General features: G+C 39.5%; 1 protein-coding gene across 2 annotated transcripts in view; it reads left to right on the forward strand.

The window, feature by feature from the left end:
• Positions 1–15,577, forward strand: part of LOC121729375 (cyclic nucleotide-gated cation channel alpha-3-like) — a 100,598-nt gene that overhangs the window by 66,722 nt on the left and 18,299 nt on the right. For both annotated transcript variants that reach the window (XM_042117864.1, XM_042117863.1), the window contains exon 6: positions 4,460–4,603. In XM_042117864.1, coding sequence (XP_041973798.1) covers positions 4,460–4,603 — 144 coding nt within the window. The remainder of the gene's footprint in view (positions 1–4,459; positions 4,604–15,577) is intronic.

A 15,577-nucleotide genomic window follows, 5' to 3' on the forward strand; every position in this document is an offset into this window, starting at 1 on the left:
TATTTGTGGTCTACTGTTTATCTGTGCGAATCTTCATTACAGCCTTTCTAGTGGTTTCCTATATAATGCAAACAAATAACAACAATAAATACATTATGATTTTTAAACATGATGTGTATATTGATTTTACGAGTGTATACATATTATATTAGTTCTGTATTTATAAAATCTTGCATACACAATTCTGAGAAGCTGCGCCTATGCATTTTCGTAGCGTCGTAGCACCGTAGCCGTAGACTCGTAGCCCGTAGCGGCTGACCGCGAGGCGTAGCGGTAAAGCGGTAGCAGCAGCGGTAGAGCGGTAGGGCGGCAGCGGTAATGCGGTAGGCAGTGGCACGCCACAGCCCGCTGTCATTTACGGCGCAGACGTATCCGATGGCTTTCAATTTCCCTTCGTGATATTTCGAAAATATTTCGCCGGCACATTTCATTGAATAGTTTCTTGGCGTGTCGGAAGCTCTTCTCCGTGTTGACTGCGAATATTTATGCGTTTTTATTTGATATTCTCGGTTAAAATCGTGTCATAATATATTATGTTATTATACGTAATATGTTACGTCGTATAACAATTATGTTACAACATTTAGAAAAGCTATAAACTGTATGAATTTGAAAGATGAAAGAAATTACTAAAGTTGTGGTAAAAGTAATTCTAATATAATATAAATAATATTATAGGTGTAATTTTTTTACTTTCATAACAATAAATATTGCAAAGAAAGTAACTGAATTACATTATACTGACTGTCTTATAAACGTTTCTATTAAACGAATACCCTTCTATTCATAGACTTCTATGTATTCGAAAACAATTGAGTATAATAAATAATGACCGTCGGTCAGTCCGTCGCAGGATATTATCAATGAGCACAAAAGCGCCTGATCCCTTGCCTCGGTAGCGCCATAATATAGACATACACAGTAGACCATCTTCATACTAGATTGTTAGAATTTGTGCACAATTAATCGTGATTTCAGATAACTTAAAGTAGAAAAGTAATTCGGTATAAGGTCGCGCGCTTTCGTAAAACTTGGTGGCTATCTTTATGTTACTACTTTTGTGTTGCCAGTTTAATTTTAATAACACGAAGAAGTTGTTCTACTTTATTTATACTGTGGTAATACGGGCCGACCGACGTCGAGCGCCCTATGTTTATTCATCACTATTATCGTTATGAGGAGGGCAATTATTTGATAAACCCAACTATCTTTCTATTGTGCGTGTACGTTTAAGGAAATATGGTGTTCAGCCAGTATTCTTGATGTTTACTAATGTACAGTCGTTTAGAAGCTCTTGCTTGTAGAAAATGTGACCTATATGATGTGTGTTGTTTAGATTATCTATCGCGGTGGAACCGTATATTTTTCCGGGATGAAAAAATAATATGTCCTTTCCCGAGACTCAAAGTACTTCCATACCAAACAGCAAAATTGGCATGGCGGTTTCGGCGTGAAGAGGTAACAGACAACTTTCGCATTTATAATAATAGCTCCCACTCCGGTTTCGGTGACGGTGGCCGGTTTCATTAAGACCAGGCCAGCTACGCAGGAGTAATTTTATAGTGCCCAAGTGTGTGCGCAGTACACAAGAGCAATCTCTATTCCTTTACTCTCATAACCCAGTGGGACGGAAGACCGACACGACCGGTGAGAGATCAGGCGTAGGACCGACTTTTTACATGCCTAACCAACGCATGTCAGACAATCAGGTGATCAGCCTGCATTGTCCTAAACAAACTTGGAAATAACATGTTTCCAACGCGGGAATCGAACCCATGACCTCCGAGTCAAGAGCCGCGCTCAATCCACTAGACCACGGAGGCGTTTATAATATTAAGTATATTAGTATGGATATAATATTATGTATAAAACATAAAGTTAATATACCTAGCGGAATAGAGCAACAATCTCGAGCTGTCAAATGAAACCGAAATTGGTTTTCACCTGTGTGAAAAATATGTGTACATATACACTTACATAAGCATGATTGAACATAATTTCTATGAGATTAAATTGTCAATGTGCGGCACGTGCCGACTGGACGTCAAAAAAAGAGTGCTGCTGTCATGTATCACAGTATCACACGTCTCTTTTTACCACGCAGTGTTACTGATAGTGACATCTCTCTTGCTCAGGCCTTTGTTTCTCTATTCCGCTAGATACATTAGCTTTATGGTATAAACATACTATACTTTATCGTTAACCGTATACGCTTAAACGACATGATGTAGGTAATGTGGATTGCCTACGCATATAGTCCAACTCAGTTACGTAACCAAACTATTCCATATTCCGTTTACTCGGTTAATGTCAATATCCACTCGGTATGGACGTGGGTCCGTTTAAACCTGTCAGTCGCACGCGTGGGCACAGACCGTGGGCGGTCGACTCCGGGGAAAATACGGAACTTTAAATCACCCTCTATTAACATCTGGGTCTAATTGAGAAGTACATTTCGGCTGTGACATATTGAGGTGCAATATTGTACCCCGATTCTGCTTTTAATCTAATGTTAAGCTTGTTTGGATCCAGTCCGGATTCTATCAAGTTACAAGAAATCTTTTTATATGTATACGATCAAAAAAACCAAACTATAGATTTTGCCGCTTGGCCAATCTAACTTACGAAGCGGACTAGATTGAATAATTAACGACACTGTATGTTATCTTGAAACAGTGAAATTAGGTTTTATTTTCTTCAATAATATTATTGTGTCATATAATGTAAGTATCGTGCCTATTTTGTCCTTAACTCCCTAACACGTGATTGACATGACGTAATCTTTTAAGGTGGCAGCCAAAAGGTTAATCCGAGATAAGACAGGAAATGTTATAACAGGATTCAAAATGGCGTCGCCACCCTTCAACTTGTTAACGATACATAAAAATGTTAAACGATTGTTAACATAGCGCTTTTCATTTTACCGGGATGTAGAAAATATTTTTAACATTTTAGCCGTCTGCAAAAAAAGTTTTATTAAAATATGTACGGCACGTAAAAATCAAATTGCGAATATCCGGAAAATGCATGGTTGGTTTTTCGTGAACATTTGTATGCCGGCTCCGGCCGACCGCCGACTTAATAGTTATGTTTATACGATTAAATGAAAATACTCGGAGCTTCGCTACAATTTTAGATCCAATATTACTGTCTAGAATATTCTACGTAATTGCTGTGTTTGCACATTTTAAGAAATTGTGAGAGGTGTTTGGAATTTTAAATCCCCTGCTAATAAGTGTTCACACTGTGTGTACAGTCGACATAGTCTGTAACAATATTTTGTCTAAAACATTACCTGAAACGTTACCTGAAACGTATGATAATATATCTTGAAACGTTAGCAAAGAGGATAAAATGTTAAAACTTAAACGTCTGTATATTATATAGTGTAAATATTTTTTTTACTCAGAAGATAACCAGAAGAAAATATAATCGTTAGTTAATTTTACTTTTTAAACTTACATAATATAATTAACAAATGTTAATTTGAAAGAATTATAATATTGCCGCTCATATTTATTGTTATTGCAACTGATATTTACACAAAATAAACCTAATATTAACTGAGTTTGATATGCGAAATGAAAATTGCTGACCACCAAATGCGAAATTGGTTCAACAATAGTCGGAACGTCGAAGATAATTTTAAAATTATAATCTGATTGCTATTTCGGCTTTAAATTGAACATCAACTAGGCTTGAAGCCAATTCCTCGGAGTCGTTCAACTCTACACTCTATTTTAGAAAGTAGTCGGAGGGCTGTTCCAATAACTTTTTGGCATTCTTCCATTTCATTGTTATTATTTCACACATGATAACTTATAGAAATATCAGATATTTTCCGTATTTTTCTCGTGAACCGTTTTGTCATCTGAAATGACACAATCATTTAGGTGCGATTTGAGAACGGTAAAGTGAGATACCTGTAATTGTTAGAAAACTTCTACTTTTATTTTTGTTTGTATGAAATTGCATCTGAATGCAATATTTTCACATTTAATTTACCTTTATCTGTGTTAAGTATTAACTTTATACAGTAAATTAAATTGTAGTTGAAATGAAAAATGACGATCTGAAAATTTCGCTCGTGTTTTACAGTTTTTCAGCAATATGCTACCTATATTTTAACTATTTAGTTATTTCTGCTTTTATAATAATTGCGTCCCCCTATGATGTCAAACATTGTTCTCGTGTGACTAATTACAATATCTACTCTGCGAAAAGAGGCCAGGTCTACCTCTCCTTATCTGGGATATTAGAAAAATAAGCAATATCAAAGACAGCTAACCTTGAATAACTCTTTTCAAACTGGCTCTGGCCCACCACACATTCCCACCGCTGTATCTCTTCTATAATAATAATTATAGGCTGCGTCAGTAAGGTTATTTTAGTCAAGGATTTTGGTTATTGAGTTGGAGTGGTCAGTGTGCGAATACCTTTAAACACCTTGTACTTGCAGGTGACCTGCCGCGGCCGCGCAGCAAGGGGGAGTACGTGTTTGTGATCGCGCAGCTGCTGTTCGGTCTGCTGCTGTTCGCGACGGTGTTGGGTCATGTCGCCAACATTGTCACCTCCGTCAGCACCGCCAGGAAGGAGTTTCAAGGTAGGTGTTCAAAAGAATAAGAAAGGAAGCTTTGAATTCTAAACAACAAGAGAAAGAGTTTCATTTTCAAAAATAATATGGTTGATAAAATAAGAATAGAGAATGTTTCAAGCTGAAGTGAGATTTTGTAGAGTATCTTTCGGGAAAGATGGTAATAATAATAACTTCCAAACTGGTTTCGGTGACGGTGGCCGGTTTCATTGAAACCAGTCCAGTTACGCAAGAGTAATTTTATAGTACCCAAGTGTGTGCGCAGTACACAGGAGCACTCTCTATTTCTTCATTCTCATAACCCAGTGGGACGGACGACCGACACGACCGGCGAGAGATCAGGCGCAGGACCGACTTTTTACATGCCCATCCGACGCATGGATCATCTTACTTGTCAGAGAATCAGGTGATCAGCCTGCATTGTCCTAACTAAACTTAGAAATAACATTATTCCAACGCGGGGATCGAACCCACGACCTTTGAGTCAAGATATATAGTGACGCTCTAAACCACTGGACAACGGAGGCGTTAGTAATATGATATTTTTTTTAAACGGGCTTTGGCCCACCACACATTCCCACCACTGTATCTCCTGTGTCGCCAGGATCGACAGCGGTATCCAACCACGAAAACCCTTTGATATGATCTCAGGGAGCCCGAGGGACATGCTAAAGCTGTCTTGGGACCCGCAACGAAATTAATCAGAAGAAAATAGGAGGAGTAGGAAGAATTCCAGATTCCCTCCCCATATAAAGCGGGAGACAGCACAAAGTTGCAGTGACCGAAAGTCAAAGAACTGGAAGGGGGAAGCACCACGGGAATAAACGTTAATAATAATAGTGACTACTACGCTAGAGCTAAATTAATTTATTGTGTTAGACTGTTGCCAGTAGTAATTGTGACAAAAACGCTTGAAGGCACGGAAGTTCCTAGCGCTGTCCACGAGATCACCGTAGTATGCGACACCAGATGTACAGGGTAGGTTGTTATTAGCATTGTAGTTCTTTTGTCCTGCCAGAGACTGCACTCCCAGAGAACATGATGAGCTGTTTGTTCAAACATGTTGCCTTCGGTCGAGCACTCGCACATGGGTGATGCTACTAGATTAAATCCGTAGAGTTTGGCCTTAAGATTTCCATGACCGGTCAGGAATTGAGAAACGCAGTGATCAATATCCATCCAATGTTTGGATAGCCGTTCACGAATATTAGGGAAAAAATTATAAAGATTTCGCCCTTGGGTGGAACAGTCCCATCGCGTCTGCCATTCGGAGATTAGGCTTTGCAAAGAGTTTTCTAAAGGTTCAAACAATCTTGCTATTTTAATTTTATCCCGAGCGCTTAAAAAAAAACGGGTTGTCAATGTTTTTATTATGATAGTACATTGTCGCACGACGCTGAATCTCAAGGTCAACGGGTAAAACTCCGGCTAGCACGGGCAAGGCTTCGGTGCTTGTGGTTCTGTAAGCTTTGCACAAGAATATAAGAGCAAGACGTTGGCTTTTAGTAATATGATAATGCATTATATTTTATGTTGAGTATCAAATTAATGTGTCCTTGTTATTTTCACTTAAGTTATTATATTTCAGCATTAACGTAGGCAGACCGATGCTTAGAACGGAAAAGAATATTATACAGGCTAATATTATATATCTAAATTATTTGTGATAGTATCTATATAGAGCCTTTTATTTTAAAGGAACAGAAGTTAGCAGGTAAAGAAACTTCGTGTAAATTAATGCTCTAACAATAACAACTTAGTTCTCTTTCAGACTATAGGAGTCTGAAAGAGTCTGAAAGAGACTTTGTAATTAGCGCTTCTTTAGATTAAACGTAATTTAAATATTATAATTAGCAAGTTCGCTTCACTGGAGCTGACATAAAAATATTAAAATACACGATAAGTATTCCTAAACTGTTTCATTACCAGATGTCACAAAAAATATCAGCGGAAATTATTCAAGCTAAAAAGTTTACGAAGTTTGTTTTTCCATTTTTAAAATCATTTCATTCTTATAAACTCGTGGAGTTTCCTCTCGTTTTTTAATTTACATTCTGAATATTAAATAGTATGCAAATAAAAGCTGAGCATTTGCTTATTCTTCGCTCACAAAATCTAGTTAATCGGGGACCATTTAAGAAATAATGGATACTCGCACCTAAATTATTGAACTTTATAAATTAATCTTTAGAATAGTAATGGCATAGCGTTTAATTAAGCTACGTTGAAAATGTATACAGTTAGCTGCTGATAAATGACGGTTGGAAAGTAAACGAAGTCGACTACCTAAGGTGAACCCAAACGATCGTAATTTTGGGAGTCACGGTCGCAGAATTTCGGTCGCGTAAATTGTTGTTTATGCAAGTCATGACTCACTAAATTACGCTCGTGTGAATCAAATAGGACTTTGTATGAAACTGAATTTCTGCCAGCCGAAATTCTGCGACTCGCAACTCACACATTACGTTCGTTTGGCTTCACCCTAAAGCTTAGGACAAACCTACGCGTCCAAAGCGACTGCGAAGCGGTAGCGTCTACCGCGCGGCGGACGCTGCCCATGTAATCTTATGGCGCCGTGCACACCTACCGCGTACCGCACCGCGACGCGAAATGTTCGCGTCGGCAAAGCGAAACATGCGCGTCAAGTTGTCAGACGCGTGTTTTGAAGTAAGTGTACACAACTAGACTTCTTTTTTAAAACCTTTTTTATATTATTTTGTACAACTCTTTAATTTATGATTTTTTGATTTGTTTACGTTTTGATAGATTGTGTCATGATATTAAGGCACCTACCACATGTGCATGCTTGAACACAGTTTTGCTAGCGCTTGCTTCTCGCATGAAAAGATGTAAGATTGACTTATCTACCACATGCACGCGCAAGCTACATTCTTGCCGAGATCGTCGGCGTATAAACAATGTTTCTCAATGAAGAGCTATTTCTTCTGCTTTAATTTTTCCAGTGTTTGCTAGTGACAAAATTGATAATGCATAAATATTTTTTTTTCATATGCGTATTTCTTTTATTCCTGTCAGAATAATCTTTCGATTTGATCTTCCACAGAGCGAGCAGATATTTTTATAATTCAATGAATTCAGTTGCAAACTGACGTTTATAATATGTACGTAAATCTGCCATTTTATATCAGCGTGCGCGCATTTTAACACCATATTTTGACTGACAAAGAGCGGCTTGAACACTGAACTTCCAACCACACGCGCAGACAAGTCTACACGAAGGCATGCCTGAATTTCAAGCAAGTTTAAAAAACAACAAGACAAACTTTGGGGCTTGCGCGTACTACAGTTTTACCAACTACACGCACAATGTTCAGTGTTCAAGCCGGCATGCGCAAGCAAATCTGTAGCCAAGCATGTATGTGTGGTAGGCGGCTAAATTAATTCAACTTGACTATTGTGGACGTGTTTTATTCCTCTGCACCTTCCAAATCAAAAGCAAGCTTAGCATCTCGCAACCCTCATGTCCGTCCGTCCGACGCATCGGACTCTGATATTAAGTATGAGGATGTTATTACCACAACAGTTAGCATACACCAGATAAAGTCGTGCGTCTTCAGTAACTGTTCATTAACAAATGAAGTTTGACGGTTCGCGCCGTAGTCGCGCAGGTGTGCAAGGCCAGTTTCGCGTTGCAGACGCTCCCGTCTCGCGTACCGCGTCCCCTGTCACTGACGCATAGGTTTGTTCTAAGCTTTAGTGTTTCAAATAGGCTTGAATCTTTGGAGCTACATAGCGATGTACCTGTGATTTTTGACAGCAAAACCTAGTTAACCTCTTTGCTTTGCTGATAGCTGTCGGCAAACGAAAGGCACTAAGTCGTATTATAAATTTATGTTATAAAATTAACGTGCCCACTGCCGTATATGAATCGCGAGTGTAATATAATCCAATATAACATTGTGACTAACGTAACGTTAACTTAATCTTAAGTTACGTTTATAGTATTCGCTACAACGACTTGAAAACATCGTTGTAAAAACGTATCTTAGCTCCTAGACAAGCGGCAAGCGATTATCGTAAACGCCAACGCCACAAAATGTATGGGATTTGACATTAGTATTCGCTAACGAAGCGATGACTTATGTCAAATCGCATACATTTTGTTAGTGTTTACGATAATCGCTTGCCATTTGTCTACTAGGGCTTATCAGACTTATTCTTATGTTCTGCACTTGCATGATGTTACATTGGTAACACTGCATTAGCTATCAAGTTTAAGGCCATGCTATAAAAGTTGAAATTTTATGATAAACCGATTTTCACAATTTAAAAACTTTTAAGTGAAACCATGCTGTTAAAATATTCTTGCAACATTCTCTATAGTGCTCCGAAATAAAACGGAGTTAAAAATGTTCATCCATAACTATACTAACCTAACTATAACCAAAATATTGAATTTTATAGAAATACTTACCACTATAATTATATAGAGAAATGAAATTGATGTCTACATATAGATACTAGACTATCACGTATAAAGTTTATTGACATTTCAATGTATTAAAAATCGACCAAGTGTGAGTCAGAATCGCGCACGAAGGATTCCGTATTGTTATAGAGCGAAAGAAGGAAAAAATGCGTTTTTTGTATAGGAGCCCCCTTCATTATTTATTTTATTTAAGTTTTATTATGAAATATTTAAACACACATGTGATTATGGATTTTGTGAAAATATCAAGTGTCTACATGTTGCCATTATGGATTACGAGCCAAAAAGAGGCCAAAGAAATCACGTTTGTTGTATATAGGAGCCCCCCCAAAATATTAACTTTATTTTGTTTTTAGTATTTGTTGTTATAGCGGCACCAGAAATACACAATCTGTGAAAATTTCAGAAGTCTAGCAGCTATAGTGGTTCTTGAGATACAGCCTGGAGACAGACAGACGGACAGACGTCGAGGTCTTAGTAATAGGGTCCCGTTTTTACCCTTTGGGTACCGAACCCTGTAAAAACAACGATCTACCGCGTGCATAATGACGTCACTTTAATACGTTGTTAATTTTCCGGCCGCACTGAGATGATTCCAATTTGTCATTACAACCGTTAATTAAAACAAAATAATGATGCATCTCCCTTTATCTGGTAACAGCAATAATGACCTCTTCCATGTAGTGTGCGTTAGTGTTCGTTAAAAATCTACATAATTATTTATCACATACAAAATACAAGTTTGGTACAACAGTAACCTAGCTTTTTTATGACGTGATTAACTATGATTTCAGCAAAAATATTTTTATTTGTAGCATGTAAAGTATTTGCTTTTCATTGTTTATGCTTTAAATATGTTAAACTTAGTAATCTACGTCACCACACAGATTTTTTTCCTCATATGCTACTAATCAATATCTATAATATCTATATAAGGGAAAGGAGAAAGTCACCGCCCCTATCGCTAAGAAAGGATTTTGATCAATTCCACCTCGAAGGGGTTAAAATACGGGAGGAAAGTTTGTATATAATAATACTTCTTAACGCGAGCGGAGCCGCGGGCAAAAGCTCGTTATATTATAAGCAAACATAAAGTTTCAATGTATTGAGAATGTAGCAAAGTCACATGCTATATCTACAAAGTAATAAGCCATATCGCGTAAGACACATAAACAAGTAAGTAATATTGTCACAGTGCGTAAGTAGCAATATCTGGGTAAGAACTTATTTGATGCTGTAACTCAATATATCCGGTAACTTAGAAACAACGTGAATGACATACATAATAATGATATTCATTCCTAGAGTTCCTAGTATATTGTATTCTACGCATAATAAAGTTTAATATTCAAAACCTCTACATAACAACATCTAATGGAAATGAAATTGTTGCTGAGTAACTAATATATACTTAATAATATAAATGCGAAAGTGCGCCTATGTCTGTCCGTTACTTCTTCACGTCTAAACCCTTGAACGGATTTTTCTGAAATTTAGTTAAATTTTATATTCCGAAAAAATATATAAGGAATTATCGCAAACGATACGACACAACGCTAGCAAACGGAGTTGTGGGTATCGTCTATCTAATATAATATAAAAATAAGTCGGGTTTTCCTTCCTGACGCTATAACTCCAGGACGCACGAACCAATTTCCACGGTTTTGGTCCTCATTGGTCCGTGAGGTCTACAGAAAAAATATATCAGAAAAAACTTAATTTAAGAGAAAAGCAGGAAAACAGGGAAAATTATTTTATGGCAAAACAACATTTGCCGGTACGGCTAGTATATATATATTAAATAGCTATATGTATATAAATATACAAGATTATCTCATTTAAATCGTAAGAGGGATAATGCAATTACGGACTAGACAAAAAAACGTACAATTTATATTTGAACCTGCAAACATTTTCCACTGAGCCACCCTTTAATTAAACAGACGTGCGTAGGGTAATCTAATCTGCGAACTGTTGACATAAGGCCAAAGGTGAAACAAAGGGCCATTCAGGAGGTAACGAGGCATTAAAAGAAGGGGGTAAGGCACGTACAACGACGCCATATTAAAGCGCTAAGCAGGTAGACGTGATGGCGTGGCTGACCCCACAACACGCCGATATTGCACGATAAAAGCTTTAAAGATTAATGCGTTTGTGCTTCGTCCGCTTATAATATATCTGTGGTAGATATTCGAAATATAATGATTTAAAATATTTTAAATTCTTTTACTCTATCTGTGGTAAATATTCGAAATATAATGATTTAAAATTTATGATACCCCCAACTCTGCTGCGCCAAAATGCGGGAACCGTATAATTTTCTGGGATAAAAAGTATCCTATGTCCCTTCTCAGGACTCAAAGTATCTCTGTACTAAATTTTAGCAAAATCCGTTCAGTGGTTTGGGCGTGGAGAGGTAACAGACAGACAAAGAAAGTTTCGCATTTATAATATGTATTAACTATAAATTTATAATCAGTACTAAGTTCTAATATCTTAAAATAGTTTACAATAAACCTATTATTATCTTAATACTAATTTCTAAATACTTAATACTTATCCAATAATAATATTTTAACGTCTATTAATTGTTAACAATGTTTTGACAGGTTTTTGTTAATGTTCACGAGTTGTTCGACAGCTTTTCAATTGTTAAATGTTGTCAAAGTTTTTATAATTGGCCCTTACAATGAGAAACTTTGTCTATAATGTTACTTTATGTTGCCTGACACTTTGTTGCACCGAATCTCGCTTATCACATGAAACCTATAAAAAACCTATAAAAATACCAAGCGTCATCAAAATTGGTCTAGGGGCTTAAACATGAAGAGGGTTGTTCTCATCCGTCTCTAAGACAAATAGGCACACTCAGATTTTAATATTAATACTCGTAGTATTGATTATTACATATTTAATTTCTTCCATTTTGTTAAAAATATGTAAGCAAATAACATATTACGTTCACAGCTATTAATAATTTATTTCTCGTGTGTAAAAATACAGAGTAACATTTTACTACAGTACTATTATTATACTTTTAGTAATTTATTAGAACCTCTTGGCAGCAAATATAACGGTTGAACGACACGATCAATGGGTAGATGGGCATTTTTATACGGCGGAGTGTCAACAAGTATAATTAGCGCTGCAGCGGAGACAATGGCGCCAACGGAGATCCGTGACCTTCCCTGCTGCAGCGAAATAGGTCACCGGCTTGGCTATAAATAGCTCGGCGAAAGTCGGGCGCCGCCCCCGCCCGGCCGCCCATCGATCCGTCCCGCCCGCCCCGCGATTGATCTCGCGAGGCATACGTCACAATGACATATCATACCGCTTAATTGCTTAAATATTTGTCGGGTAAAATTAATGAATGTGTGATGATGGTGTACGACAGAAGACAGAATGTAGCTAGATAAAATATGCTCTAATATAAGGTTTTTTTGCAAAATTGCTTTTATAATTTTGATATAAAATTATTAAATAAAGTAATTGTATTTATAATACCTAAGTTTTACTACTATGTGAAATAAGTGGGGTGAAATTTTACAAACTTACTTTTTAATATTCATATGTGCTCTAATTTAAACCTGCATTAATATTATATTGAATAAAGTAACATAGTGTTACGGTACGGCATCAGGTGCGCAAGTAAATACTCGAACCTTCTAGAAAGGTCCAATGTTTGTTTACGTGTTTTAATTTAGACCTTATGACTGAGTCCATAAGGTCTAAATTAAATTCAACTTACTGCACTTATCGCAAGGACGGCAGTTTTATTGTGGTACATGCCCGAGCCTCCTAGAAATTTCCCACGGTTGTTTACTTGTTTACGTGAATCGGGAAATTTCTGGAATTCGTCTCGCCATATAAAAAGAACCGCAGGCAGGTCCGGCAATTCAGTTCGTTTCGAGCTTTCATCAAGGCGATTTCGGAGTGATCAATAGTGAGTGAACCAGTGAAACCTGCGACTTGGCTACGACCTAGGACAGTGATAGTGCTTAGTGATTGGACCTAGTGATTTGTGTTTGGACTTAGTGCTAAGTGTTGTGACCTAGTGTTTAGTGCAGTGTTAATAAAGTCTTCAAGAGAGTCACCAGGTCTTTCTCTCCAAATCCTCGAACCCTAGCACGTAACAACTGGTGTCAGAAGTGCGATTTGGAGATGCCATTGACTCCGAGAGAGGACCTCAAGGGGAGTGTCAGGACAAGGGCGCAGCGAGCTGCTGCCATTGACTCCGAGAGAGGAGTTGCGGAGGCCACACCCACTGGGGACCAAGCTCCGCCCACTGAGGGACAGGCCCCACCCACTGGCCCCGCCCACATGGCTCCGCCCACTGGCCACGCCCACCAGGCTCCGCCCACTTTGGCTGAAGACACGCCCACTGGCTCCGCCCACCGGGACACGCCCACTGGCCACGCCCCTCAGGCTCCGCCCACTTTGGGCATGGCCACGCCCACTGGCTCCGCCCACCAGGCCACGCCCACTAGCTCCGCCCACCGAGCTCCGTCTGCTCAACCCCTGCCTACTGGCTCCAGCCACCATGCATCGCCCGTAGCTTCTGCGGCCCCTCAAGTGGCTCCCCAATTACAAAGCCTAATTGAGTTAATTCAGGCTCTACAAGTGTCACAAGACAGCAAGCTCGGCGCTTTGCAAGAATTTCAAAAGGCTGAAATCAGAGCGATTCGAGAATCACAAGAGCAGCAAAAAGACCTCCAAGAAAAAGCGCTTGGAGCTATAAAGGATGTTAGTGACACGGTGACTAAGCTTCGTAAAGATGTCGACGTAATGAAAGAACGAGTTACTGGGTTAGAGACGGTTGTGGAAAATTTGAAAACCGGATTCACAGAACTACAGAAGAGAGTAGTGCGCCTAGAAACTACGGGAGTTGCGGTGTCTAGTGGAGTCACTGGTGTGGCGCAAGGACCAAGAGTAAAGGTGCCACCGTACGACGGCACTACTTCTTGGAACGCTTATCGTCGGCAATTTCAGACTGTTGCTACCGCAAACGGATGGACGGAGGAGCAATGCTTGACCGCTCTCACTGTTGCACTCAGAGGGCAAGCTGTGTCGGTTCTGGAGGCACTGCCACATACGGGAAATGGTTTCCAAGACCTGATGGAGGCACTGGAATCCAGATACGGGGAGCGACACCTGGAGCACGTGTTCCGTGCCCAACTGCGTGACAGAGTCCAACGTTCAGGAGAAGGACTTCAACAATGGGCGTTGGAAATTGAAAAACTCGTCAGGAAGGCATATCCAGGAGCCGACACCAAGATGGTCGACACAAATATTGTTCAAGGATTTGTCGACGGAATCAAAGACTTGGAGGTCAGGGCTGCAGTAAGACTTGGTCACCATAACCCCCCTAAAGGAAGCATTAGCGCATGCTTTGGAAGTCGAGGCTGTGCGCCATGACATACGGCAGACCCATAAGATCCACAAGGTCTCTGAAGAAGTCAAGGAAGTTAAGGCTTCTACGAGGAAAAGACTTGAAGCCATGTGCTATAAGTGTGGTGAGAGGGGCCATCTTCAGCTAAACTGTCCGCAGAAGAAGACCCAGATGGCAAGGATAAAAAGGATCGAGGAACAAATGGAGGAGTTGAAGAAGCAAGCGGTTTCGTCCCCTACCCGGAATCATGGGGAACGAATAGAATCCAGAACTAAGGGGCGAGTACTGGATGACGCGGAGAAAGCCCCGGTAACTGTTACCTCCCAGGCACGGAGCGGAACAAAGAGAACAAGTAATTTGGGGCACATGGAGAATGAAGCTATGAGAAAGGCTCAAGAAAGAGATGACGACCTTCGGCACATCATCACATGGAAGAAACGGGGTGACATAAAACCAATCTGGAGTGAGGTTGCACCCACTGGCGCTGTCACTAAGGCGTACTGGGAGCAATGGGACAGTCTGATACTTCAGGACGGACTACTCTACCGGAAATGGCAGAAGGCTAACGGCAGAGAGTTCTATTTTCAGATAATTGTCCCAAGGGCAAGAGTACCAGATGTTCTCCGCGAGATACATGAGGGCGTATCAGGGAGTCATCTAGGCGTCAAGAGGATGCTAAGGAAAGTGCGAGAACGATTCTTCTGGTTGCATTGGAGAGATGATGTGCAGGATTGGTGCCACAGATGTATTACTTGCGCTGCTGTAAAGGGACCACAGACCAGGAGTAGTCGTACGAACAGCGTGGCGCGTTACCATGGCAGTAACAATGATGCTCGGGACGAGCATCTCTAAGAGGGGAGTAGTGTTACGGTACGGCATCAGGTGCGCAAGTAAATACTCGAACCTTCTAGAAAGGTCCAATGTTTGTTTACGTGTTTTAATTTAGACCTTATGACTGAGTCCATAAGGTCTAAATTAAATTCAACTTACTGCACTTATCGCAAGGACGGCAGTTTTATTGTGGTACATGCCCGAGCCTCCTAGAAATTTCCCACGGTTGTTTACTTGTTTACGTGAATCGGGAAATTTCTGGAATTCGTCTCGCCATATAAAAAGAACCGCAGGCAGGTCCGGCAATTCAGTT

This window comes from Aricia agestis, chromosome 8 (assembly GCF_905147365.1).
Source record: "Aricia agestis chromosome 8, ilAriAges1.1, whole genome shotgun sequence".
Lineage (NCBI taxonomy): Eukaryota > Metazoa > Arthropoda > Insecta > Lepidoptera > Lycaenidae > Aricia > Aricia agestis.